Source organism: Prinia subflava, chromosome 1 (genome assembly GCF_021018805.1).
Source record: "Prinia subflava isolate CZ2003 ecotype Zambia chromosome 1, Cam_Psub_1.2, whole genome shotgun sequence".
In the NCBI taxonomy this organism is placed as follows: Eukaryota; Metazoa; Chordata; class Aves; order Passeriformes; family Cisticolidae; genus Prinia; species Prinia subflava.
This window is the reverse complement of record NC_086247.1, coordinates 74,925,321-74,949,971: the sequence shown is the minus strand read 5'-3', so window position 1 is coordinate 74,949,971 and position 24,651 is coordinate 74,925,321. Positions and strand designations below refer to the sequence as shown.

At 38.7% G+C, this 24,651-nt stretch overlaps 1 protein-coding gene across 5 annotated transcripts; it reads right to left on the bottom strand.

Annotated features, from left to right (window-relative positions):
* Window positions 1–707: 707 nt before the first annotated feature.
* On the bottom strand, window positions 708–13,877 carry OTULIN (OTU deubiquitinase with linear linkage specificity). Of its 5 annotated transcripts, none has more exons than XM_063400228.1 (8): window positions 13,654–13,877; window positions 11,858–12,202; window positions 9,361–9,434; window positions 8,469–8,563; window positions 7,205–7,348; window positions 4,850–4,975; window positions 3,555–3,834; window positions 708–2,299 (listed from the first exon to the last, which is right to left on the bottom strand). In XM_063400228.1, exons 1-8 carry the CDS (start codon window positions 13,797–13,799, stop codon window positions 2,223–2,225), a joined length of 1,287 nt encoding a protein of 428 aa, XP_063256298.1. In that variant the 5' UTR covers window positions 13,800–13,877; the 3' UTR covers window positions 708–2,222. The 5 variants fall into 5 exon arrangements, with proteins under 5 accessions (XP_063256298.1, XP_063256290.1, XP_063256314.1 ...); XM_063400220.1 differs by having other exon boundaries at window positions 3,565–3,834; window positions 13,654–13,874; XM_063400244.1 differs by lacking the exon at window positions 13,654–13,877 and adding an exon at window positions 13,498–13,629 and having other exon boundaries at window positions 3,565–3,834; window positions 11,858–12,198.
* Between the last annotated feature and the right edge of the window lie 10,774 nt (window positions 13,878–24,651).

Below are 24,651 nucleotides of genomic sequence, written 5' to 3'. Positions count from 1 at the left end.
GTGGCTCAGCTGTCTGAATAAAGGCACAGGCCTGAACCAAGCACACCGGGTCTGTGTGAGCTCCCACAGGACACCACCAGGCTCCTCTGAGCCACACACAGCCTGAGCTTGGAAAGATTGCTGCAGTACCAGTATCCTTTAACTTTATAACTTACTAGGAAACAGAATAAAGGCAAAATAAAAGCTTTGTGTGGACAGCAGAGATTTTTAGTGAAAAACATCTTTTTTTTTTTAAGCACCTTGTGCCCAGTCCCATCTTTCCAGTTCAAGATACAAACCAATTATGTGAATTGTTTCCAGCCCTAATGGCTACAAACTCTGCCCCTAAAAAGCCTCTGCTTTCAAGGCTTTTGTCATACATTTAGAACTACTGCTCTACATGTGTAACAATACCTTTTTCAAAGACATCTCAGGAACACAATTAGATAATTTCAGTTAATTAAATCGAAACTACAACTTTTCTATCTAAGTTGTGAGTTGCAAAAGCTAATTTAGTTTTCTTCCTCTTCGGCTTTTCTTGGATAACAGCAATTCAGGGAATTACTTGGCTTTGTAAAATGTGCATGCAGCCAATAACTAATTCTCTCACACAGGTTCCTACACTTCACAGCTTTCACGAACCAACTAACTTCAACACGGATTTCAAAAATTGAAACATTAAAAATATAAAGCATAGGCCTTAAAGCAAGAAACAAAATGCTGCCAGATGAATTTATTAAGTTTATTTTTATTCCCTTGTAGCTCCCAGAAACTTTCAGTAACAAATTAATTGATTTAGAAGGCAACGAAAACATGACAAATATAACACTGAGTACGTAAGCCTCATTAATGTGTTTAAAACACATTTTAGAACATGGTGAATGCACATTTTCATTGTGTATATTATCTTTCATAATAATAGTTAACATATTAATATCAACTAGAACTGAAGAATTTTGCATGCCACTTTCTCCAGAATATTCAAATGAAAAGTTTTTATACCCTTATCTCATTTACATATGAAGGCCTTCTAAGTGACCTGTGTGTGACCAGCATTTCAATCAGCTTTCACTCTCTTGTTCCAAAAGTCATCTGTAGGACACACTTCTACTTGAACCTAAAAGCTGAATTCTTCAATATTTAATTATTTTTAAAGATTTGTCAGCACTTCCAGCATCTGATACATTCTGTATTCTTTCACTTTTAAAGCATAGTGAATAACTAAGCAGAAACAGAACCTCTCATATCTCCACCCCTGGGAGGAGTAAGCTGCACCAAAATTTTATTTCCAGGTACTGCACTTCCTGGACATATTAAAATCCTCATGTTGTCCGGAGCAGCTGCCAGAGAGGATTAACACTACAGGAACAATAACATGGACATGGAAGTTAACAGGCATTTGGCTCTCTCCTAACAGCTGTCATAATGTAAGTAAGAATTCTTTGTAGTCTTTGACTTTGTGACTGACTATCAAACAACCTTTACACTCCCTTATCCCATCTGCCACATTCCTCTCCACAGGTTGAAAGGAGAAGAGCAGTTCATTTTCAGTGTAACAGACAACTGGCTTCTAAATAAGAGACTTATGTAGAAAAAAAAACAATCCAAAGCATTGGAAAACTTTAAGAAATTTCTCTCTTATAGCATAAACCATGGCAGGCGTTAAATTCCAACTGCAAAAGAATTGTATTACTTCCCGAGACCGCATTTTGTATAAATGGCTTCTGAGCACTATTACAAACATCTGCCAAGACACTGCCACCTTACTTTCCCAGAAATTTCAATTGTCATTTTGGGGAGCAAAAAGTTAGCTCATGTCTTACCTGCTAAAAGAAATAAAAGGAACAAATCTATAGTTTGGCAATTCTATTTAATGTATGTCCTTCAAAAAAAGGACTGCAGAAGCTTCCTTTTTAAAAAAAAAAAGTGGAAAAGAAAGCCATGCTTGCCAAAGTTTTACTATTCAAGATAGTACCTATTTGATACTTTATTTCAGATGTCAACTTCCAAAACACAAACTTCAAGTTGTTGATTTAATCACACGGATTTTGTCCTTGTCCTGTTTCAAAATAGCATGGGAAACCTCCCTAAGCAGCACAGGTTTGTCTGCCAAACGTTCACTTGTTCACAGCACTGTCTCTTGGCACATCCGGACTGGAATATTGTAATGTCTGTCATCCTCAGTTATGAGCGTCACCAGAGGCCAGCCCTCCTCGGGGTCGTTGGGGTAAAGCGTGATGAACTCATCCGTGCTGTGCTTGTAGAGTCGGTACACCTGGATGGTGTACTGCAGAGCATAAGCAAGAAGAAACATTTCCACCTACATGGCAAAAAACAAGTATTTGTGTAAAAGTCAACATACCTTCCACAGATTTTCCTCATAAAATTATTAAACTAATACCTATCAGACGTAATTTTTCAAAGACAAAAGTTATGGACTGAGAAGTCCAATACATGAGCATGTTTCATTCAGTATCTCCGTCATACCCCTCTATGATAACATGCACTTAACAAGAAAGTCTTCAAATCCACAATGGCATAGTAGTGAAACAACCCTAAAGAAAAACTACTTTACACAGAGTGTCCTACTGCCACAAGCAGGTAGGAAAGACATTCTCTTGCATCAGTGTTCATCCTGTTAAGTCACTTAAAACCAGCCAAGAGCGTGTTTCAGACAATGATCCTTTCACTCTTACAGGGTACTTTGAACTTTCCAGCCAAATAAAAAGTAAATGGAAAGCCCTTACAAAGCCTGTTAACAGGAGAGGGAATTCAGAAAAAGCAGCTGTGGAAAGCTTCTACTTTGTCTACTACAGTGACAAGCATATTCTGTTCTAAACAACGATTTACAAAGAATCTTACTGAAATAAATATAGTCAGCACAAAACCTGGCAACATAACTTCTTGGCTAAACTGAGCAGCAAAAAAGTCACCAATGAATCACCTATTTTCACAGAAACAGCAAGCTGTCTCATCTGTACTGCAGTTCTCAGATTTTTAAGATAAGAAACAAAACTAAAACATAATACTTCCATGTTTCTAGTCTCTACAAGTAAGTTGTGAACTTAATTGCAGTGTCCCACTTGTAATGAATTCAATGGGATTTTTTAAATGGCTGTTTCTAAAATCTTTTAGTCTATTCAGCTCATTAATAACTTTTCTTTTTGGTTTGGGGCTTTTTTATAATATGTGTACCATTTATGCCATGTATAAAACAATAACTTTGATGAGCTTATTAGAAATTCGCCCGTGTATGTCCTACACATATTCTTCATAATTTGAGTATTCATTTTTGTCGTGTTTTTTTTTTTTTTTTTAAAGCTAACAACTAAGAGAGAAATACAAGTGTCCTATTAATAGCAACCCCGATTTCCACAGACTGCTACCTGCCAGGCACCAGACAACACCTGCTGTTTCAGAGGACCTTTACAGACTCTCACTATAAGCAAGCAGCTCTAGCGTATTCTTCAAACAGAAGACCAGATGCTTCAGTCAGACCAACAAAGGTTGGGAAATTTCCTAAACCACTTGAAACTAAAAACCCTGAAACAGGAGGATAACACTTAAAGAACAACCTGTCCTTACTTGTTCCAGGCCTCCGCTGTGCCCAATATGATTCAAGTGATTTTGCATTAACTGACACGGGTTGCTGGATGTATCCCGTGCAAACAGGAGCCAGGAGAACACAGGCACTCTCCTGCCACTTTTATCGGCGTTGTATAACTCAATGGCAGTGTTAAGCATCAGAAATTTCAGCGCTTCATAGAGACTATACTCCTCCTCTTCATTTTTAAACAATTTATCACAAGCTTCTTGTTTCTCAAGGGGACTCTTTATTTCACTTATACTCTTCCACTAAAAAAAAAAAAACAATACCACCATCATACACAACACAAATCAACAGCCATCACCCTGCAAGAGCTGCAAAAAGCCAATTGTGAGTTGTCAGATGCTCAGCACGGGCACTCAGAATTTAACTTATGAAAGGCTTTGTGCCTTTTTAAAAACAATCAAGACTATTTCTACAACTGTATCCCAATCAAGGTCGGGATGACTTACTCTGATTTTGCTCAAATTGACCCATACACAAAGCAAAAGTAAGGGATACTAGGAATTGCTGCAAGGTGGCAGAACAAATATTGATGTGGGACAACACACATTAAGGTAATAACCCTTTTGATTCCTGCACCATAAAGCTTACATACTTCATATTATTTACACTTCTTTACTCAAAATACGTATTTCATTCCAACTCTCAAACTGTTGGATGCACTATTCCAAATACTCTTAAAGCCTTCATAAAAAGAGATTTTGCATTTATAGTAAAGCAGGAACAACTGAAAAGTGTTTTAATAGAGTTGCAAGAGAGAGCATGGGGCTAGGTAATATATTATGAACACTTAAGGGCACAATCATGTTCCTATGACCTAAAAATAAATGTATAAAAATGGAACAAAAACTACTCCTTTGAAATTACTTCAACATTGTTGTGTTTTTCTCTCCTTAACCTCATCCAGATAGCAAAAGGATTTGTCCCCAGTATACATTATTCCTTCAAATAAATACAAGAAATAACAGAGACAAAAAGCTACTCTGTTACATTGATTTCTTCATTGAAATCTTCTAATTAATACTTTCCTGCAGAGCTGCTTGCAAATTAATTCCAGTATCAGGCTACTGCAAGTAGTAGAAGATCAGATGCCTCTCACACATCTGAAAGACATTCCTTACTTGATTTTTTGCAGTCTACATACAGAAAAGGGACTTTCACTACTGAAAGCATCCTTATGCTGAATTCTCCACATTCAAAAATCGTTGTCACTTTTCTTATTTGCAAGTGACCAAAGAATATACAAATACTTTTTCCAACCTTTTTCCTTAGAAGTGTTAAATACTGTTTTATTTCATCACTTATTTCTCCCATCCTCTTGCCAGGTTTCTGTCTGAGCTGCCACTGCTTGATCCAGTCATACTTGCTCAGCAAGTTTTCAGGAAGCTGCAAGATGAAGGAAGAAAAGGCAGCTTAAGTTAAAAGTCTTGAAAGAAAAAGTCACAAACCTCTGTATTTTATTTTCTTTAACATTTTGCACCTTAAAACAATACCTCATATATCCTTCTGAACAGATATCATAGTAAGATGACCGTAACCAAACACCACTGGCTATTTATATTTTTGGGTAACAGTCAGAATACTGGTCTATTACTATTTCCAGATCTAACAAACACATAAGCACTGGAAAAATTAATCATTAAGTTAAATCATGCCTTTTTTTTTTGGTTCGTTGTTTTATTTTGTTTTGAGGTTTTTCTTTTTTTTTTTTTATTACAACATTCCCTCAACAGCAGAGAGATGACAGTGACTGTGTTTGAAAGTGTTCCTAAATCAACAGAAGAGAAAATTACATCCATCAGATCATCCTCAAGTCTTGATGAACTGCAAACTACTTTGTCCAGAACATACAAATTCTGTTTCCTTTTCAAAGGAGCACAATTCAAACACTCTGGGACAGGTTTTTATTAAACAAGAAAACAACTTGGGAATTCGCTGATGCATTAGACGAGGTTTTAGCCTGAGAACTGCCTCTTTTTCTGCTCATGTGCTACACCTGTTCAGTTCAGAGCTTTTACACCTCCCCTGAAGGACATCCTGGCAGCTGCATGTCCAGTTTTGTACCCTCATCTATTAACCCATCTTACTGCTAGAACTGGAACAGCGAGTTGTGTCTCACAATGGAGTAAATACTTGGTTAGAGCAGAACTTATGCCATTAGCCACCACCAGCCCATTTTCAGTTTATTAAGACTCCAGACTCGTAATGTGTTCTCTTTAGGGGTAACCAAATATGTGTCAGAGAGGCCCAGATTTGTCCCACTCTGGCTGGCATCCTGTGCACACAGAACTCAATAATCAAAAATTATATGGCCATAACTTCTACAACTACAAGTGTACATGTAATCATCATGTTAAATTAAAAACAAGAAAAAAAAAAACCTGTTATATTTGTACTGCCAGCTGTCACCATACACATTTCCCTTACGTGTCTTCTGCTATGATGCATAACAATTTATTATTTCAGTTTATTTTGTAGGTGTACACTCCTTCCAAAAAAATGTTAATTATCATATGACATTTTCCACTATGAACCAGTAGCAAAAAAAAGATGAACATAATTTTTAAAAAGTACATAATTTTAAAAAATTTGCATGCTCTTTAAAGGATCATTGGGAAACTATGTTCTTTTGTCTAAAAATGTGGAAATGGTTGAGAGCTGAAAGAATGTGTTTTTTACAGAAAGGAAATAATTTTGCAATGTACGTGGTGTGAAACACCTCACAGAACTATTTTCATCAGTAATTACAAACACATAATTTCAAAGGTTTACTTAAAAATTATAGTGGCCAGAATGAGAAATTTTCAGATTTCTCCTTTGAAGTGATGCAAAAAGGTAGTAAGGGCAGCGTGATTCCACTTGGAGTCTGCATCAGACATTCACCATTTCCATTCCAGCAGCATCCTGACAACTGGAACCTTATTGTTCTCAAGAAGCTCCCTTTTGTACAGGCAGCTTCTTACATGTTTTTTCCATGTTCACCAACACCATCAAATGGACTTGGCTGACACAAGGAAATTCCTGGAATATTCTTCTTCTACCTGTATGGGAATACCTTGCTTTTTTCATACATCAGTGCTCCACAAGAACTGTTCTTTGAGTCAGGAGTTGCTCTTACGCTTACTTTAAGCAACATTTAAGACACAGGTAATTGTACACATTCTGCAAGGCCTACAGCACCCAATTTGTTATTCCACTTTCTGAAGAAGCCATATATGGCACACAAGAATAGATATTATAATTCTGAAAAGCTTTGGGTTTCTCAAATGTTAGAATAAATTGTCTGTGTGTTTTGTTATTGTCAGCTGCCTTGTGGAAAATCTCATACTGCCACATTATATGCAGTAATAAGAAACCAAGAGAGCAAGATTAAGACAGACAAGTGACATTCCAGTAATTTACATCCATTATAAACTGGAAACCAAGGTCACCTGGACTCAGTTCCACGTTGGAAGAATCACTGTGTACAAACAACAGTCTTGAACATTACAACTTATCAGTTCAGGGGGTATTGACAAGTGAGCATATACATTACATAACAGGGAAATGAGATCATAAAATTATCAAATAGGTTAGACCCAATATTACTCTACTGCCCGAAGATTTGACACATACCATAGCAAAATCCTCACTCTGCAGCCACCTTGGTAACTGGGTAGCTTGGCTTAAAGCCTGGAAAAGAGTTGCTCTGAAAGCACAATAGTTGTCACCTCGTATTCTCCTTATAGATGCAAACTTCTGAGCAACTGCTTCATATCCCTAGAAAAACACAAAATCCAAAGAAAATAAAATCATGAATAAAACCTTTTAAAGTCAGACACTGGTAACATAAGAGATATTGGAATATTATCATCTAAATACTAATGCTATTAAAAAAAATACCCACTACCCTTTTTGGAAGTTCAAATGCTTTTAGGTCACAAATTATGCTCTGAAAAAAACCAACTCAGTTCTGCTGAAAACAAACAAGAAACTGGAGAAATCTAATTGATAACTGTTTGAGGTATTTGTTTGATGACAGAACATAAACATCATTGAAATATGGGTAGCTAACTCACCTAGATTTCCAAAAAATATCCAACACACACACACACACAAGATTACACATCATGCTTAAAAGAAATTTCAGCACATGGCACATGTAGCTTGTTTCTGCCTCAGGGCAAGTTTGTGTTTACACTGAAATATCCTGACACTTGCCTCAGCACATTTGTTCCCTCCCTGCTGTTCCCAAACTCACAGTTGCAGCAGAAGCCACAATGCTGAAATGCAGCTTCTGCAGCTCAGCTACCCTGGTAAGGGCCAGTGCCCTGTGTGTCCACATTTCTCACAGTAATCTCTTGAGAGAGGCATGGGGATTTTGACTTTTGTAAGGTACTTTTATTTTACTCATACATAACCCTAAATTTTTCAAGCAACAAAACAACTTTGCTTTATTTTCTACCATTCTAGATGAAGACTAATATGAAAAAATAGTTCAAAAACTGGTAAAAGAAGTCTCAGGAAAAATTTTTAAAAACCCATGCGATTCACCACTTTCAGTTACCTGCTTTCCACCCAACAATTTCCTAATCTGCTCTGCACTTCAATAGTCCACAAAATTAGCATTTTTTGTCCATAAACAAGATATAAAACTTCAATTGAAAACAATAAGAAAGGACAGTATGAATCAAACACCTAAATTATCAGCAAGTACCTTCACTAAAATGACATTTGAAATGAGCACAAAGAAAAGCATCTGCCAGTTGTAAATCATCTGTAAGACACAATGTAAAACACTGCTACTGCATTTCCCATCTTAAAAGAATGACTGCATAGGAAATCATGTAGCAAACAAAACCAAAGAGCCCAATGAATTCAGCAAAAACAGAACTGCTACCTTCCTCATCCTTTTCGCTGCTGGTGTATTTCCTCTCCATTCCCTTCTGCAATACTCCATAATGTCCATTTCAGGTGAAACACTTAGTTTATATTCTGTCAAAACAGAACATGCAACATTTTTAAGAAAACAGAAGAAGGTAGAAAGCACATCAAATTTCTAAATACACTATCACTTTAAAATAACTTCAGTGCCAAATGAAACTGGCAGCACAACCTGTAGCTACTAAGTAATTATTGCTGTGGGAGGGGATAAAATCAGTTTGTTCTGAAAATTACACGTGAAGAAAAGTTATGATGTAGTTCAACAAGATAGAGAACATTCTGCTCCTCTTTTCTGAACAAAATAATTGGCAAAGAAGAGAAATTAGTAAAGTACTCCTCATTTTCTTAGAAAAATATTTGACAGAAGTTTCTCTTCTTCATAAAGCAGCCAGACTATAAGGGAGAAAGACAACAGACCTTTCTCACCATGTCAGTAACAATAGAAAGAAGAGATACAGTTTTGCCTTGGAATCCCAACAGCCTTCATCCCAAAACCAGCTAGTACTGACGTTATCAAGGCATGCCAGCAACAGATGCTGCTATGGTGTCTGATTTTCAAGCATGACACTCGTAACATTGACTATCTGACTGTTCTCCAAAGAATTCACATTCACTCCTAAAGTAACTACAGAAACACAGGGAATGATACATTAAGAGCAACTGATTTCACAGAGATTTGATCTTTCTATGAATCAAACTGTACAATGTACCCAGTCACAAGTAACTGCTATTGAACACAGACATCTGTGCACAAAAGTCCATGAAGGCAGAGTGTCAGGACATCACACATCAGTGCCACAGTGAATTGCCATACAGTATTTGAAACTTCACACAAAGTTCAATTGTACCTGGTGAGTTTGTTTCACAAAGTAGTATTTTCTCCCTCTCTATTTCTTCTTCATCACGATACATGTCCTCCTCACTGCAATAAAAATCAACACATACCTCAAGTAACAGCACAAATCCTATTCTCTTCTTCAACCTCCTCCCCTTTTTACAACTCAGGAAAATGTTTAAGTCTTTCTACCTTTTTTTTTCTTTTAACTCCATTTGCTTTCCATCTCACCCATTTTCACAGAACCAACATCAGCTCTCATAAACAGGTAAAAGTTTAGAAAACCCTCTCAACTGCTCCTCTCCAGTATCTATCACTAGGTTGGCAATAATTCATTGCCTGAATTTCTCTTCTGTGGTTGAATGGATACTACAGTCCCTTCATATTTCTACATTCTACAGTAAAAGTTTGCAAAAGTAACAAGCCAACAAGCACGCAGCTAAGAACACATGACTCAGCAGGGTTTGTATCCACACACCACCGGGGTGACAAACCCGCCTCGTGCTGAGCAGAATAGTGACAGAATACAATGAGAAGTGGCCAACTGCCTGCATTTAGTCTCAGTGTTACTAACTCAGAGGACAGCTTCCACCATGATCCAAACTGCAGCTTACAGCCTAGCTCAAATCCAAACATTTCTTCCTCACACAATATGGGCTTTTTGGCTAAGGTACATTGTCAAGTACTTCATCTGAGCATATATAAAACATTCTAAAGTCAAGTTATGACCATGAGAGAAGAAAATTACGCCCTACAAGAATACTGCACAGACCAACATCTGCAGATTGGATGGGAACATTACTGATGAAAATGGAGGTCTATACAATGTTCAAAAAACTGACTGCAAATTGCACATTCCATTCACGAGAGACAAGGTATCAAGGTATCTATGATTACATCTAGCAAATAAACTTCTAAAAATGATCACAGCTTCACAGTTAAAAACCCATGTGTCACCAGCCATATTAGTGTCATTTAAGCGAAGCAGTAAAGGAAGTTGACATTGAAAGTCTGTTTTGCAAAGAAAGTACATCAGCAGAAAAAGGCTGCAAGGCTATTACTTACTGCCCACTACTATCAGTAGCATCTCATCTACGCCTCAAGAACACCCCAAATCCAAACCAGTCTGCCTCCAAAGACTAGGAAGAAATTAAGGCAGATCTTACACCACTAAGAGAGGACAAGCAATTAGGAAGACTGTGAGAAAGAGTTTAATGTAGCCAGATGGTAATTGGATTACTTTCATTTAACTCTTAGAGACAGACTACTAAATGATGACTCTGCACTTATTTTTCTTTATATCCAAACCAGCTTACTCAAACCATCTGCATACATCTCCCTTGAGAGAAAAACTCTTCAGTATAAAGAGCAATGTTGGTTAATGCCAGGAAACTCATCCACTAGGCTGTCATATAAAACTAGTTTAATTTCTACTCAAGTGCTCAAGTAGCGGCATGAAGTCTCACTTTTAACAACATTAAAAAATTATTATTTAAAAGAGAAGCAATAGATATAGTAGGTGTCAAACACAGTTCTATCTAGTAAGAAGAAACACCATAGAAATATTTGTTTCAAGTCCATATTCATGTTACACTATGACGCTGGACAAAGCCTAACTTCCCAGCAGAGTTTAAAGTCCATTAGGGTTTGTGAAGACTTTAAAGAATAGTTAATAACCTTGAAAGTACCATTAAAAAAACCACACAGCTTGGTATCTGACAGCAGCAATGTCTAACTTATCTTCTGGATAAGCCAAGTATCTAAAATATAAAGCAACAACCTCCCCCTCTGAGCATGAAGAAACCTGCTGCTACAAGGGATCCCACAGGGACAGAAATTGTGTCAGGGCAGGGAGATTGCTCCTTTTCAATACAGCCTTGTATAAATTCAGCATAAGATGGAGCAAGAGAAGAAGTGCTCAATTGACTAAGCCAGTGAGATAACTCAAGAAAGAGGAAGTTTGGTGTAAAGAAGCAGTGTCATGTCCCTTCTGCAGATATTATTAAACCACCTTCTTTCTGGAAGCTGACAAAACAGAAGCAGCCACAGAACATGACAGATTACCATCCAGAGTAAACAAAGTACTGCAATTCAAAAGAGTTGTTTTGAAATCCAGGTAGGCAAGAGATGCAATCCACTTGCACAGGCATTCTCATTCCAGAGATGAAAGTGTGTCATAACACTGTTGTTAAGCAATTGTTAAGTAAATCTTAAAGTGGAAACAAGAATGTGGAAACTAAAGCCTTTGCCCATTAATGTTCAGATAAATATTTGACAAATATAGTGAAAGTAAAGTAAAAGTGGAAAACAATGATTAAATGAAAACATGCACAAAAGAAAAAAAAATAATGCAAGAAGTTGCATGTAAATACTTAAATTGTTGAACTAGTTAATGGGATTTTCCTGAACCAAAGATACCAAGGAAAAAAACTCCTAGATTTACCTTCATGAACTGAAAGTACCCTCCCCTTCTACAGGAAAACTGTTAATATACTTAAAAATTAAATTACCTCTCCTCAGATGACTCCACTGCTGAACGATTACTAGACACAGGTACATACAGTTCACGGTTTCTGGATGCATCCTGATCCATCACAAGAGATTTAATCATATCACAAGAGATATGATCTGTCTTCTCAGGTCTCCCACTACTTCTGTATACACAGTCTTGTCTTATTTCTGATGTAATTTGCTCTTTATGGTCTGCAGCTGCATTTGCTGAGCCAAGTTCCTCAGAAGCAACACCGACTTCATTTTTATGCTTCATCAGCTGTGTGGGAACACTCTCTTTTTGCTCTTCTGCACCTGCAGAAAGGTTGGTTGGTTCTGTCATCCACCCTTGAAGATTATCCTGGCTTTGAAGAACAAAAAATATATGAAGTTTCTGTCCCAGAACAAAACCACATGTTTCAGGAAAACTACAATATTTTAAGAGCTACATTATATTTTGAGAATTCAGAGAGTACATAAACTATTCAAAACCAGGAATAAAATGCAGAACAGTTTGGTAAAATAAGACAGCATCCAAGCTATTTTCTAACTCATTCCCCTGACCATCATTTCTTACCAAGGCTAAGCTGTGCTTGGTTTGTTCCTCAAACACAAACTGCACAAGATTTAGTGTCCTGATTAAACACTTGGTATCCTGGGGTGCATTGTCACCTAAAACCCCAAGGATTAATAGAAATTCTAAAGAAACAAGTTTCAGTCCTGCAAGCAAACAGTTTTTACAAACTCACCTGGTGCTCTGTGAAACATCCACTGCACCAGGATCATTGCTTAGTGCAAAAATTTCCAATCTTTATGTCTTCCAATATGATCAAGGTATCAAGACAGGAAGTCTACAATCCCTTCTAGCAAAGGCTTAGGATGTGCCCACATAGTAAATTTTCAGGGATATTTATCTGAAGTTGACACATAATCCTGCCCAAAAGTTACGGGTTGCTTGGAAGTTGTCATATTAATGTTCTAGACAATTAGTGGCTACCCAGGCTGGTCACCTCAGAGCTCACAGGCTTAATATCCCCTCCATAAACCTTAAAACTGCAAAAACACATTTTCTATGTTAAAGCCTCCCACCTGCAACATATCTTTGCTTACTAATGTTACAGCCCTTTGGCACCCGAGCCCTGACATGAGCTCAGGGCTAGAATTCACAGAACCGCAGAATGGCCTGGGCTGGAAGGGATTTTAAAGGTCACCTGTGGGCACAGACACCTTCCACCAGACCAGGCTGCCCAGAGCCCCATCCAGTCTGGCCTTCAACACTTCCCGGGATGGAGCATTCACACCTTCTCTGGCAACCTTGTTCCAGTGTCTCACCACTCTCCCAGCATAGAATTTCTCCCTAATATCTAATCCAAACCTACTCTTTTTCAGCTGGAATCATTCCTCCTTGTCCTGTCAGTACCTGCCCTGGTAAAAAGTTCCTCTCCATTTTTCTTGTAGGTTCCCTTCAGGTACTGGAAGGCCACAATTAGATCATCCCAAAGCCTTCTTTTTTCCAGTCTGAACAGCCTCCACAGTCCCAGCACTTCCTCATAGGAGAGGTGCTCTCCATCCCCCATATCAACTTCGCGGCCCTGCAGGGGACTCGCTCCAGCAGGTCCCTGTCCCTCCTGTGCTGGGGCCCCCAGAGCTGGGTGCAGACCTGCAGGTGGGGTCTCACCAGAGCGGACGAGCAGAGGGGCGGAATCCCCTCTCTAGACACCGGTGCCCACGCTGCTTTGGAAGCAGAGTCGCACTCCACGTCCCGCTCTCTCCCGTCCCCGCTGCTCGGGGAAGGACGGCGCAGGCTTGGCCTCACCTTTCCGCCTCGCTCCGTCCCGCCCGGCACCGCCCCGCGCCGCCGCCCGAGGCCGGCACCCCCCGGCGAGCCCCGGCGGCCGCCGCCGGGCCGGGCCCCAGGGGAGAGCGCGGAGCTCGGCCCGGCCGTCGCCGCTCGCCGCTCATGCCGGCAGGACCGCGGGAACGACCGGCCCCGGCCCCCGCTCGGCCCCGCGGCCGCTTCCGCCTCGCCCCGCCGGAAAGGGCGGCCCCGGCGGGCCCTCAGCCCGCGGCGGGCGGGACGCGGCAGCCGCTGCGCGGGGAGTAAAAGCAGTGGAGTGAAACCATCCCACCAAGGTGGAGGGCAGCAATGAGTTCTCGTAAGCAGAGGAGAGGGTGGAAATGAGAGTTGCTTTCCGGCTGCCAGACGCTCCGTGTAAAAGGAGGTGCTCTAAGAATGCAAGCAGTGTGTGCGTGTGTTTGGGACTCGTATGGAGCTGGAAGTCTCTCTTCTGGGAGCAAGGGAATACATCGCCACGTTCTAATACACCTTTATGAAACTCCGGGCAGTAGAGAGAGAAGCGCACACGGAGAGTAGATGAGAGGCCTTTAAAAAGTATATTCTGCTGAAACATACCCATTATTTAAAAAAAAACAACATAAACGAACGAAAAAAAAAAAAACCCAGCACAACTACAAACAAAACCCCTACCCCCCCCAAAAAAAACCAACAACAACAACAACAAATGATCACAACAAAACAACAACAAAACAAACCCCCAAAACTCAGAACATTAGAATCCGTACCGTGATAGAAAAGTCCACTGCAGTTTGGGTGTTTGGGAGAGGGTCTTCACATTGTAATTGGGCCTGAAAATGAAGAAGTATTTGTCTTCTTTCTGAAATTTCTCAGAAGAATATGTTTTCTCTGAGAATGACAAGTGAGGCTGAGACTGGAAGCAAATAAGTACTAAAAACATACTTCTCAGCAAAGGAATTTGAACTAGCATGTATTTAGAGAATCAGACATTATTGGGAGAACATTTTAAAGGTGGAGGTCAGGTAGTAAAACCTCAAAATGGTTAAAATGGCAATGATAAATAATTTGCAACATCATGAAACTTAATATAAAATTGATTGACATTTTTGTAAACAAGCCTTTTCTGTTGCTTTTATCCTTGAGACATGTAGAAGTATCATGAATGTTTGAAGAGAAGCAAAAAAAACCCGCATTACCTTAGTTCTCTTAATCACTGCTCTTCTCAAGGATCAAATTCATATAGGATTGCTTTTGACAATGACATCTCCTTTGAAAAATCTCTTTGTTTGAAGAACAGTTTGACTGACAGGTTTGTCTCAATATACATTCTTGTTTCCCACTGGCCATTCCAGAATTACTTACTGTCAAACAGCTAGTCCACTTGAAATACACCCACCTGTTTCCCGTGTTCCCCCCACTTAAATAATTCAGATTTAGTAGCATTTAAGAGCCATTACAGTTGCCTCCTTTTTAAGATTAGGTACTTTGTTTAGTTGTTATTTACCCACCTTTGCTGTTGTCTCAGCAACTTTAAGGCAAAGATGTTTTAGCTGATCATTTTATAACCCTTCAGAGAACTACAGAGCAGAGTAGGTGAAGCAGCAACCTAGATCTGTTTCATCATGATGAGCACAATAGAGTGTTGCAAAGTGACCCTGCAAAATAGTTGAACTGTACCTGAGTTATGAAATTAAATTCTGTGTGTGTTCTGTTTGGAACTGTTTCCTTGTAACAGAAAGTTCCTGAACAGCAAATTATATTTCCTTTCTCAAGAAGTATTAGATGAAAACCATGCCATGATGTCCCATTTCAGGCTGCAGTACAGTCGTGCTTGCCTTGTGAACATGAGAGAATGGGTGCAGTCTGTCATTTGGCATTTAGCTGCTTACAGAGGGGTCTTATTTCAATCACACATTTTTCTTCTCTGCATTACAAAATAAACAAAACTAAATACCCAAAGAAAGTAAGTATTTTCCTGATGAAAGTGTGTTTGCATTAACTGAAATAAAGTATCCCAAATATCATCAGCTGAACAAATAAATTTAACAGAAAAGTCTGCTCTCTCCACCCAATGCTCTGCCCTCAAGAAAAACTGGAAAAAAATTCATAATCTTCAAACTGGATATATGCCATAGTTGAATTGATAAAGGTCATTCAAGGGACTATTCATCAGTTTTGCCTTTATGTAAACTACTTCTAAAAATAAGGTTTCTCTCTGCCTCTTGTAAACAATATATTGCAAGCATGTTTGACATTTATTTTCTCAGCAAGCAGTATTTGTGTGTAGTGTTGATAGGTAGTAGATATGCCAGATATATGCTATCTGGAAATGCTGGATAAGTTCCATGACACATTTCACAAGATCAAGTGTGGCAAAAGAGTTGTGTATTAGTCACTGCCTTCCAGGTTACACAAATTCCATGAACAGTTTTATCTTGCAAACTAAAACCAGTGTCTTAGGGACTGAAGGCAGTAGCTGTTTAGGAACATGCAACAACACTAAAGAATTTAAAACTAAAGGAAAAGAAACAGGGATAATGAAAGTGCACTATTTATACAAATGTCTACAATAATGCAGGTTAAACAAAGCAAAACATCTTTCTTTTTGTGTTACAAGTACAAGCAAGCAAAGGACTTCAGCATAAAGTCTTGAAGTTTGCTTTCTAAAGACTATGGAAGTGATGAACACTTCTTTTTTCTGAAATTATTTATTTTTAAGCAAAAATACCCCTGAAACAAACAGACACCTTTGGGATTTGTTTTCTCAGTTTCCTAATAGGTATGCTTATTTTAAAAAAAATCTCATTTGCTCAAATTATGTAACATTTCTGAACAACAGGTTTACCTAAACTACTCAGTGCATTAGATAAAACAACTATACAGTGCTTAATTTTTTACACACAGCTGCTTCTAGTGTTTTGCATGGATGGTGGAGAATGTTAGTCATATTTACTTTAATTTAGAGCTTGGCCCCTACATGATCAATCATATCCTTTGACAATGCTGTATTTTCTAATAGAGCCAGTCACCCTTTTCAAAGTCTTCAGGGCAGAGGTAGAATCTTCCTTTTCAGTATTAGAAAATAATAAATGTGTATGAACAAATTAGAAAAATATTGAAACTACAGATCATAAGAAGATTTTCCACAGGATTCTGTTGAGTTTCTGAAGTTAGTTTGAGAGAAGAATGTTGACTTTTTCATTAAAAAGTCACTGTATATTATGATCAAGCAAGACAGATGTCTCTATTCAGAAAAAAATGGAGCATCTGTTTGCCTCTCTTGAAGATACTAAAATACTCATGCTACTCTTTAAGATATTGTTTGAGAGTGGGGCTTAAGCAGAATTTAGACATGTGAGCCCAAGATATTTTTATTATTTCCAAAACACCTAAAACTTGTGTTTTCAAACTTCTATCTTCAAAGTAGGCAGTGAAACTAAGTATCACTAAAATCTACAGTAAAATCACAAGCCATGCCTGTTGTCTTCTATGTGGTCTTTTAGTAGCTCAGAATATTTCACTTAGAAGCCTAATTCTTCTGTTGTCATAATTTCCAGTGGAGTGAATGGATAGCTTCTGTACCTATGGGAGAGGTGACATTCAGCCTCCTAGCTGAAAATAAAATTGAGATTTCAGTTCTCATCCCAAAGGTTGAGATCTCGAGATTGAGATTTAAGGTCAACACCACACTCATGTAAATCTGAATTAAGAAGATCAGCAAGCACTACTTCTAGTCTAATGCATTTCTGTGTTATAAGAATAACTCATAGTTTGGCAAGAGCACATCTCTGCATTGCTGATCCCACCTGGAATAGGTTCAGCAGTTTACTTCCTTCTGTAGGGTTCCCTATATCTTTTACTAAGTGTAAGGTACAACCACTAAGCTAACTAACAAAGTTCATGAAAATATACAACAGAAACATTCAGTGCAATAGAAGATATTATATTTTGTAAGTCTGAAATATTTCGGTACTTGGTACTTTCTGATAAAGGACACTAGCAGCTCAGATTTTCATACAAAAAGAACCCATCAAACACCATGAGAAATTTTTTTTACCTTATTTAATGTATTTTAGTGCTTGCCAGCAGTTATCTTCTCTGCTAAGGTAATTACAATGCACTACTTGAAATTGCTCCACATTTTTCAGGATTATGATTAGAAACCTTTGGGTGATCAGTTCTTGTGACTATAGGAGAATAGTGTTCAGAAGAAAAATAGGTGGGGAAAACCCACCAGTAAGAGTCAAATGGGCAATACAATATCCATTATATGCTTGTGTAATTATGTATTACCCATGAGTGTTTTCTTTCCTTTAGCATCCCTGAATTGGTTAGAGGTTTTGAACATGTATTCCTAAGAACATACATCTCCCTGGTACATGAAGACAGGTATATAGAGATGCTGCTTTCCACTTCTATAGTTCCCAGTTTTATATGTTCCTAGAGTGAGCTCTAAATTGGCATGCTGCTGTCCATCAAGCAGAAGGTGTTTCCAGCATCCTATGTTCCTTTTTTAAATGACTGAGAAAAATATGTAGGTTGTGGCTTTGGTGCAGTGAGTAGGGTTTTTTCAGTCCCTCAGACAAAAAATGAAGAATGTGTGAGTCATATCAGTATAAACTATACATCACTGCTAAAAATTATGGCTGTTCGCAAGTTAAAAACCTGTCATTGTTTTTTCACATACACCGGTCTAAGCAATTAAAGTTACAAGCTTTCACAAAAAGAAAAAACAAAGGCACATTTAAAAACCTGCTTCACTTCTTTTTAACAAGCTTAGTTTGCACATTTGAAAAAACATTTTTCAAATGGGCAAATTGCCTATGAATTTGATAAAAATATTTATTAAAATTTATTACAGCTATTTTTTTCAGTATCAAACTGAGAGTACCTCATGTGCTCTAATTGGAAAATAATTACAGAAAGGGTTTTTTAGTGTGCTGTCAGGAAAGCAACATTCTCAGCAATTATTATGTCAGATTAAGCCAGCAGTATGTCCTGACATTTGCCCAGACCAAGGATACCTTAATGGTTTAATCAATTAACTATACCTAAACCTAAATACATTCTGTGTATTTTATACCCTTTTTTTCCTTTCCAGTTTCTGCATTTAAAAAAATAATAATAATAATAATAAAGAGAGGATATATAGTATGCTGAAGGCAAATAGTGATACTACATGCAAAATTCTAGCAGGCTTTATGACACAGCAACTTAAGCTGGTTGTCTACACACAAATGCAGGTTGTCTCATCTTCTCCACCCATAACATTAAGCATGTATTTCCTTTATTGATTGATTGAATTTTCATTTTTCTTTAAGTTTAAACAGAAAGTTTAGAATTAGAGTTACTGTTCCATTTTTTACATTAAATCTGCGAAAGTTGCTTGCATTTTTATGGTCATGAATCTACCCAACCTCCTGACAGTAACAAAGAAGATGACAGATGAACTGTAAGAAGCAAACCCACCATATGGCCTGACTGGAGAAGAGATCAAGGTGAAGTCAAGTGGTGAGTTGTCACATTCTGCCCCGGGACTCTGACATGTCTGCATCCATCACATTTGCCAGGTCATATGATAAAAGCTCATCTGCACACTCAACAAGGAGTGTGGAGAGACCACTCTCATCAGTTTTACAGGTGGAAAGCCTGGCTGAAAGTCTAACGAGAAATGTCTTTTGCAGTCAGATGTACTTCATGAAGTAGTGTGCCATTAAGGTCATGACATCGAGAGAGGCAACATTATGTTGGTTTACTGAACTAATGAAACATCCAAAGAACATCTCAGACTACACCAGCACCATGATAAAATTGTATTTTAGTGTCAAAAATCAAGAAGCTAAGGGGTTTTTATTACAATCCTTAAATTAATTTGTCCATGTCACTGTTTTCTAAAAGAGAATAGAACTGGTATTTTGCTCTAATAAGTCAACAGATCAGCCTCAAGATCTTTTTCAGTTCATTAATCAAGAGAACTCAATCCACTCATTTGGAACACATCCATCTCATGATGTTCCTAAGTCTACCTAATAAACAAGCCTTTGGAGCTGCTTGGATGTGGCTGCCCTTGCACATCCCTGCTTGGAACAAGGAATGTGTTTATGCCTGCTGTGCAGCTACTCTCCAGCTGACCAGCTCCTCAGACTCCCACTTGTTGATGGTAGCTCCTGTCAGCTGCCTGTAGTTCTTGTTCCCTGAGGAGAAGCAGATCTCCATTTCCAGCTTGAACTTGCACCAGCTTTCCTCAACAGGCAAGACCAGGCTAATGAAGCTCTCATCCATTATCCCTCTGCCAGCTGTGGCATTTGAATTGGCTTTGGGGATGGTATAAGCTGCTGCCTTCTCAGAGAGCAGCTGGCAACATAGACTGGCTTCTGACAAGAAGGAGACCTTCAGCCTCAGCCACAGCATAGACTCTTTACCATGGTACTGTTCTTAAATACATACAGAATACATACAATACATACAGAAAATTTTCAGTTAAAAAAAAGTATCAATGGGAAGGCTGAACTTATCCATAAGATATATTGAACTAGAATAGAGCAGAGAGATTCCTAAAACAGAGATCCTTTGGAGGCTGTAGCACTAGGATTGAGTCTCTGGGCAGCAGCTTACTTCCTTAACAACAACAACAAAAAAGTACATATAGCTCACATTACTGAGTATGAAAAGGAGTATAGCAGTACTGGAAATGCTATGGTCTTACCCATTTCTAACCCACTTAGTGTCTGGATATGAAGCATAATGACCTGCTTGATTTAGGAGCTCTTGTGATGGGAAAAGTTCTTAAGTCTTCTCTCTCTCTGAAGAGGGAGTCTATCTAAGAAATGAGTCTTCTGGAAACTCAACACAGCAGAAGACAAGACATAATATTTATGTGTTCCTTTTCTGGAGCCCTTCATCCTGTACTGAGGAAGGGGGTAAATCTTGTTTAACACCAGCTCACAACAAGGAGTTTGGTCTGGTCACAAGGCTATCCTCACCTCACATCTACAGTGTTCAGTACTGACAAATTGCTCTGGAATTTGCTTGTAGAAAAACTTGGTAAACTTTTTGATCTCTATGCTTCCTGAGAAGCTTTTCCAGTTTAAAGATTTTTATTACTTTCTTCAATCTTCCAGGTAAGGAGTCTACTTGTAACTTGAGAATGATTTACCAGACTGAGCCTGAACAATGTGGCAGTCCAGGAGCCTACGGCATTTGAAATCTAGGGAATGCAAAGACAAAAACAAAAACAAAAAAATGACAAAAAAATGCTAGTAATTCTGTAACACTGGAGCAAATCCTTTTCATCCTTCATCGTGTACATTCTTTGTGCGTAGGATGAGTGGTACAGTAATAGTGGGCTTCTGCTTAAGCTCTTTGCCTTTGGGAAAAACTAGTCATCTGTGGTGATTCTCTAGTCTGGCAATAAGTAACTAATCTGCTGGGATTTTTGTATTATTCTTCTGAAGTGTAATGGTTTGGGGTTCTTTTGCTGTGGGTTTGGGGGTATTTTTGTGTGTGTATGTTTGGTTTTGATGTTATGTTTTTTCTTCTAGATTCTTCATTTGTCTCTCTGAATTTTCAGGCATTTCTTTTTGACTACCAGTGTCTGATAATTTTTCCATCTAAGGCTTATCTTTATTGGAATCAATCATAAAAACCCAGATCCAAACCTAATTTGTGATCTCCTTGCTCAGACCATAGAATAAGCTAAACAACATTTACCATCCTGATTTGTGCTATCACACCAAGGACATGCAAATGTGGTTGTCATTAGCTGACCTCAATTTACTCAGTCCAAGTTTCTGCAGGTATTTACATGGAAGGTCATACGGTAATACAAAACACAACAAATACATAAGGTAGCTGCATGTGTGCTGCTGTCAGGCTTAAGAGCAACCATAGCCCCTGATAGTTTGGAGCCAGACATATGCACAGAGAAGAGTTCATAGGCTTTGGAGTATCCCAGACCTAAAATACTGTCAGTTTTTGGTGCTCCCCTACCCATCTTACTGGCTGACAACACTGCCTCTCAAATCCATCATCGGCATCTCAGACCAACCTTGCACTTAGGGATAGATTTTGCCTTGGAGTGTGGAAAATGCTCATTTACATTTCAGCTAAAACCCAGGACTTTTGGGAACAAATAGATGGATCTTGTTGCAGTTGCTGGGTGTAGAGACAGAGGAATGCCAGGCAGAAAGGGAGTTTTAAAATAATTTTCTCTTCACAAAGTGCTCTTGCAAGACTGATGCAAATGCTAAGCCTTGTGCTAATATTTGTAATACAAGGAGAAATTGATAATCACATTATGGGAGAAATTAGAAGACTGAAGATGAACCTTAAAATGAGCGATTGATATCTGTTCAGTTTACCCAGGAAAAAGTTAAGGGTGATTTGATCATGTTCTGTTAGGAAAATCAATATGTGCTATCTGGCCTTTCAGTCAAACAGAAAAAGGTGTATCAGGATTCACTGACAGATGGAAGTAACCAGACAGCTGAAAAAAGGCATATGCTTTTAAAAGAACAGATACAGATAATACCATAAAAGTTTCCCCCTCAGTTTCCCCCCCGAAAAGAAAAAAAAAAAAGGGGGGGGCAACTCTATAGTCCTGACTGAAATTAGAAGTCCAGGAGGAGAAGGGACTCCACTCAAAGGCTGAGGTTTTAATGCTTGGCAAGAAACTGGGAATTTCTAATTGCTGGCAGCATTTCAGCATTTCAGAGGAAACATTTGCATTATTACTAAATTACATGCATCTAGGGCACTAAAATTATCTGCAACTATAATTCCTTTTTTTTTTAACAGCCTCAAAAATATAGCTGTCATGAAACCACTCTGCTAATATCCATGCATTTTTCTATTAATCACATTTATGAGTCACAAAGGTACAGTCAACATAGATATTAATTTATGTAATAAAGTCTTCATCAAAACCAGTATTTTATGCACTTAATTGTACTGGAATTTTGTTCAGGTTTATGTCTTTTTTTGAAAAGGACAATAAGATAAATAGGCTAGTGGCTTTCCACACAAATGGTGTTCTCTTTTCTTTTTATTGAAATCATATATCTTTCTTCCTTCCCCTCTTCTTGAATTTCCAAAGTGCTGGGCTCCTAGCAGCTGTAACTCAAACAGCCCAAATTTGATCCTTAATGTATCATTCTGTGCAGTACACTCTGGAGGTCTACATGAGTTACACTTGCTGGACCGGGTGTTATAACTAACTTTTCTGACTAGTGCTGCTGAGAATTGCATTTATTAAGCCATTCTTACGGTCTGAAAAAATGCCTTTCATCCCATTTACAGATATGCCTGTAATAACATTTCTACAGTTTGAACAGTCACACCTTTTTTTCCTTCCTGCCTTTGAGTAATTCAAAGAGCAGTTCTATGTAGAAAGGCAGGACCTCTGGAGCTGCCCAGAACAGAACTAAAATCTTGTGTAGTTTGCATGGTTCTTGAAAAACCAAACCAACACGATCTGCTCACGTCTTTTGTCCAGCACTCATGGATGTGTTGTGCTACTAAACTGGGTAGAGCACCCATGGTGGCTACTGAGGAGTTTTGCTCATGTTCCATGACTTTGGTAGAAGCTCGAAGAAATGTGTCAGTTCCAGATATCTCTGCCTGCAGCTTTCCTGAGTTATGCTCACACCACGTGTTGGGATGTGAAAAAATTCACCTTGTTGGGTTTGCCCAGCCTGTAAGTTTGATTCCCACTTTTCTCCTTACTTAGAAAATGTGTTGAGGTTTGGATGTCTGTCGTTGAGGACTCTCAAGCTCCCATACCCAAAGCTAACCTGCGAAGGCTAATGAGAGGGTTAAATATTTCCCTGAATATACATCTGGGGACTCTGAAGACAGAGATTTGGTCCAATTTGATCATGATGGGCTTTCCACAGCCTGTGAAACAAAAGCACGTGGCTTCATTCGTGTCTCGCTCAGAACTTCAACAGAAGGTGGCTGAAGTGTTCCTTGGCTGTATCATCCCTGCTACAGCAGCAACAGAAGCACTGAAAATGCCAAATGTGGGGACCCGACCACCAAACAAGAGGAAGCCTTAAGGGAAGCCATCAGTACAGGAAAGGAAAGAAGCACCTCTGCTCTTCTGGAGAACCCTCACAGTGGTGAAGTCGTTTATTTGTAAGGGACAGCTGAGAGCAGCTTCAATTACAGTAGGTATGGTCTATTCATGTGTCATGTTTTAGGCTGTAGGGAAGAAGAGCTGCAAGTACACTTTCTGTGAGTATTACCCCGGGAAATTTTTGCATCTCCACTCATAGTCTGGCAGTTCAGACTAAAAAGCATCCACGGACTTGCTAGGACTTCCTCCATGAATTTGCTTACTTCTCCTAGCAATGTCTTTTCCATACCTCCTGTTACCTTACCCTTAGGTCATTGCTTGAACTCCCATGTATCTCCTGTGTGAGGTCCAGAATCACTCCAGGATTGATTTTAATGCCTTACATTCTGAGCCTCTTCCTTCAGACCCTTTTGCTCTGTTCTAATCCATGTCCTGTAGAAATACAGGCATGTGTGATAGCACATTAAAGCACCAAAGAAGGAAGACAACAAAAATATTGATTTTACTTTAATTTTTGCCATTTTTCCCCTTCCAGTAGCATGGATAGAAGCTATGTGAAGCTGAACAGATGTTTAGAAAATTGGGAATCAACATGTAACATACCAAGTGTTTTAGAACTTATTTATCCCAAGCCAGCATCAGAGCTGGTACACCCTAGAAGTGGAAGACTGCAGCCAGTGAAGGATTCCCACTGAAGCATAGAGAGGCAGAGAAAAATCACCAGATTCTGACTGCACAAACCCCCCACTCTGGTCATTGCCTCACTGATGGCACTGAGCATGACCTGTGGTGATAACAAGGGAGAGGAGTCTGGAGTGAATTTGAGTCTGGAAAAGGGGAGGGATGTTTTTTCCCTTAGTATTCTAATGTTTGTCTTTTTTTAAGTTTCCCAATACCTAAATGTGTAATTAAATACTAATGCT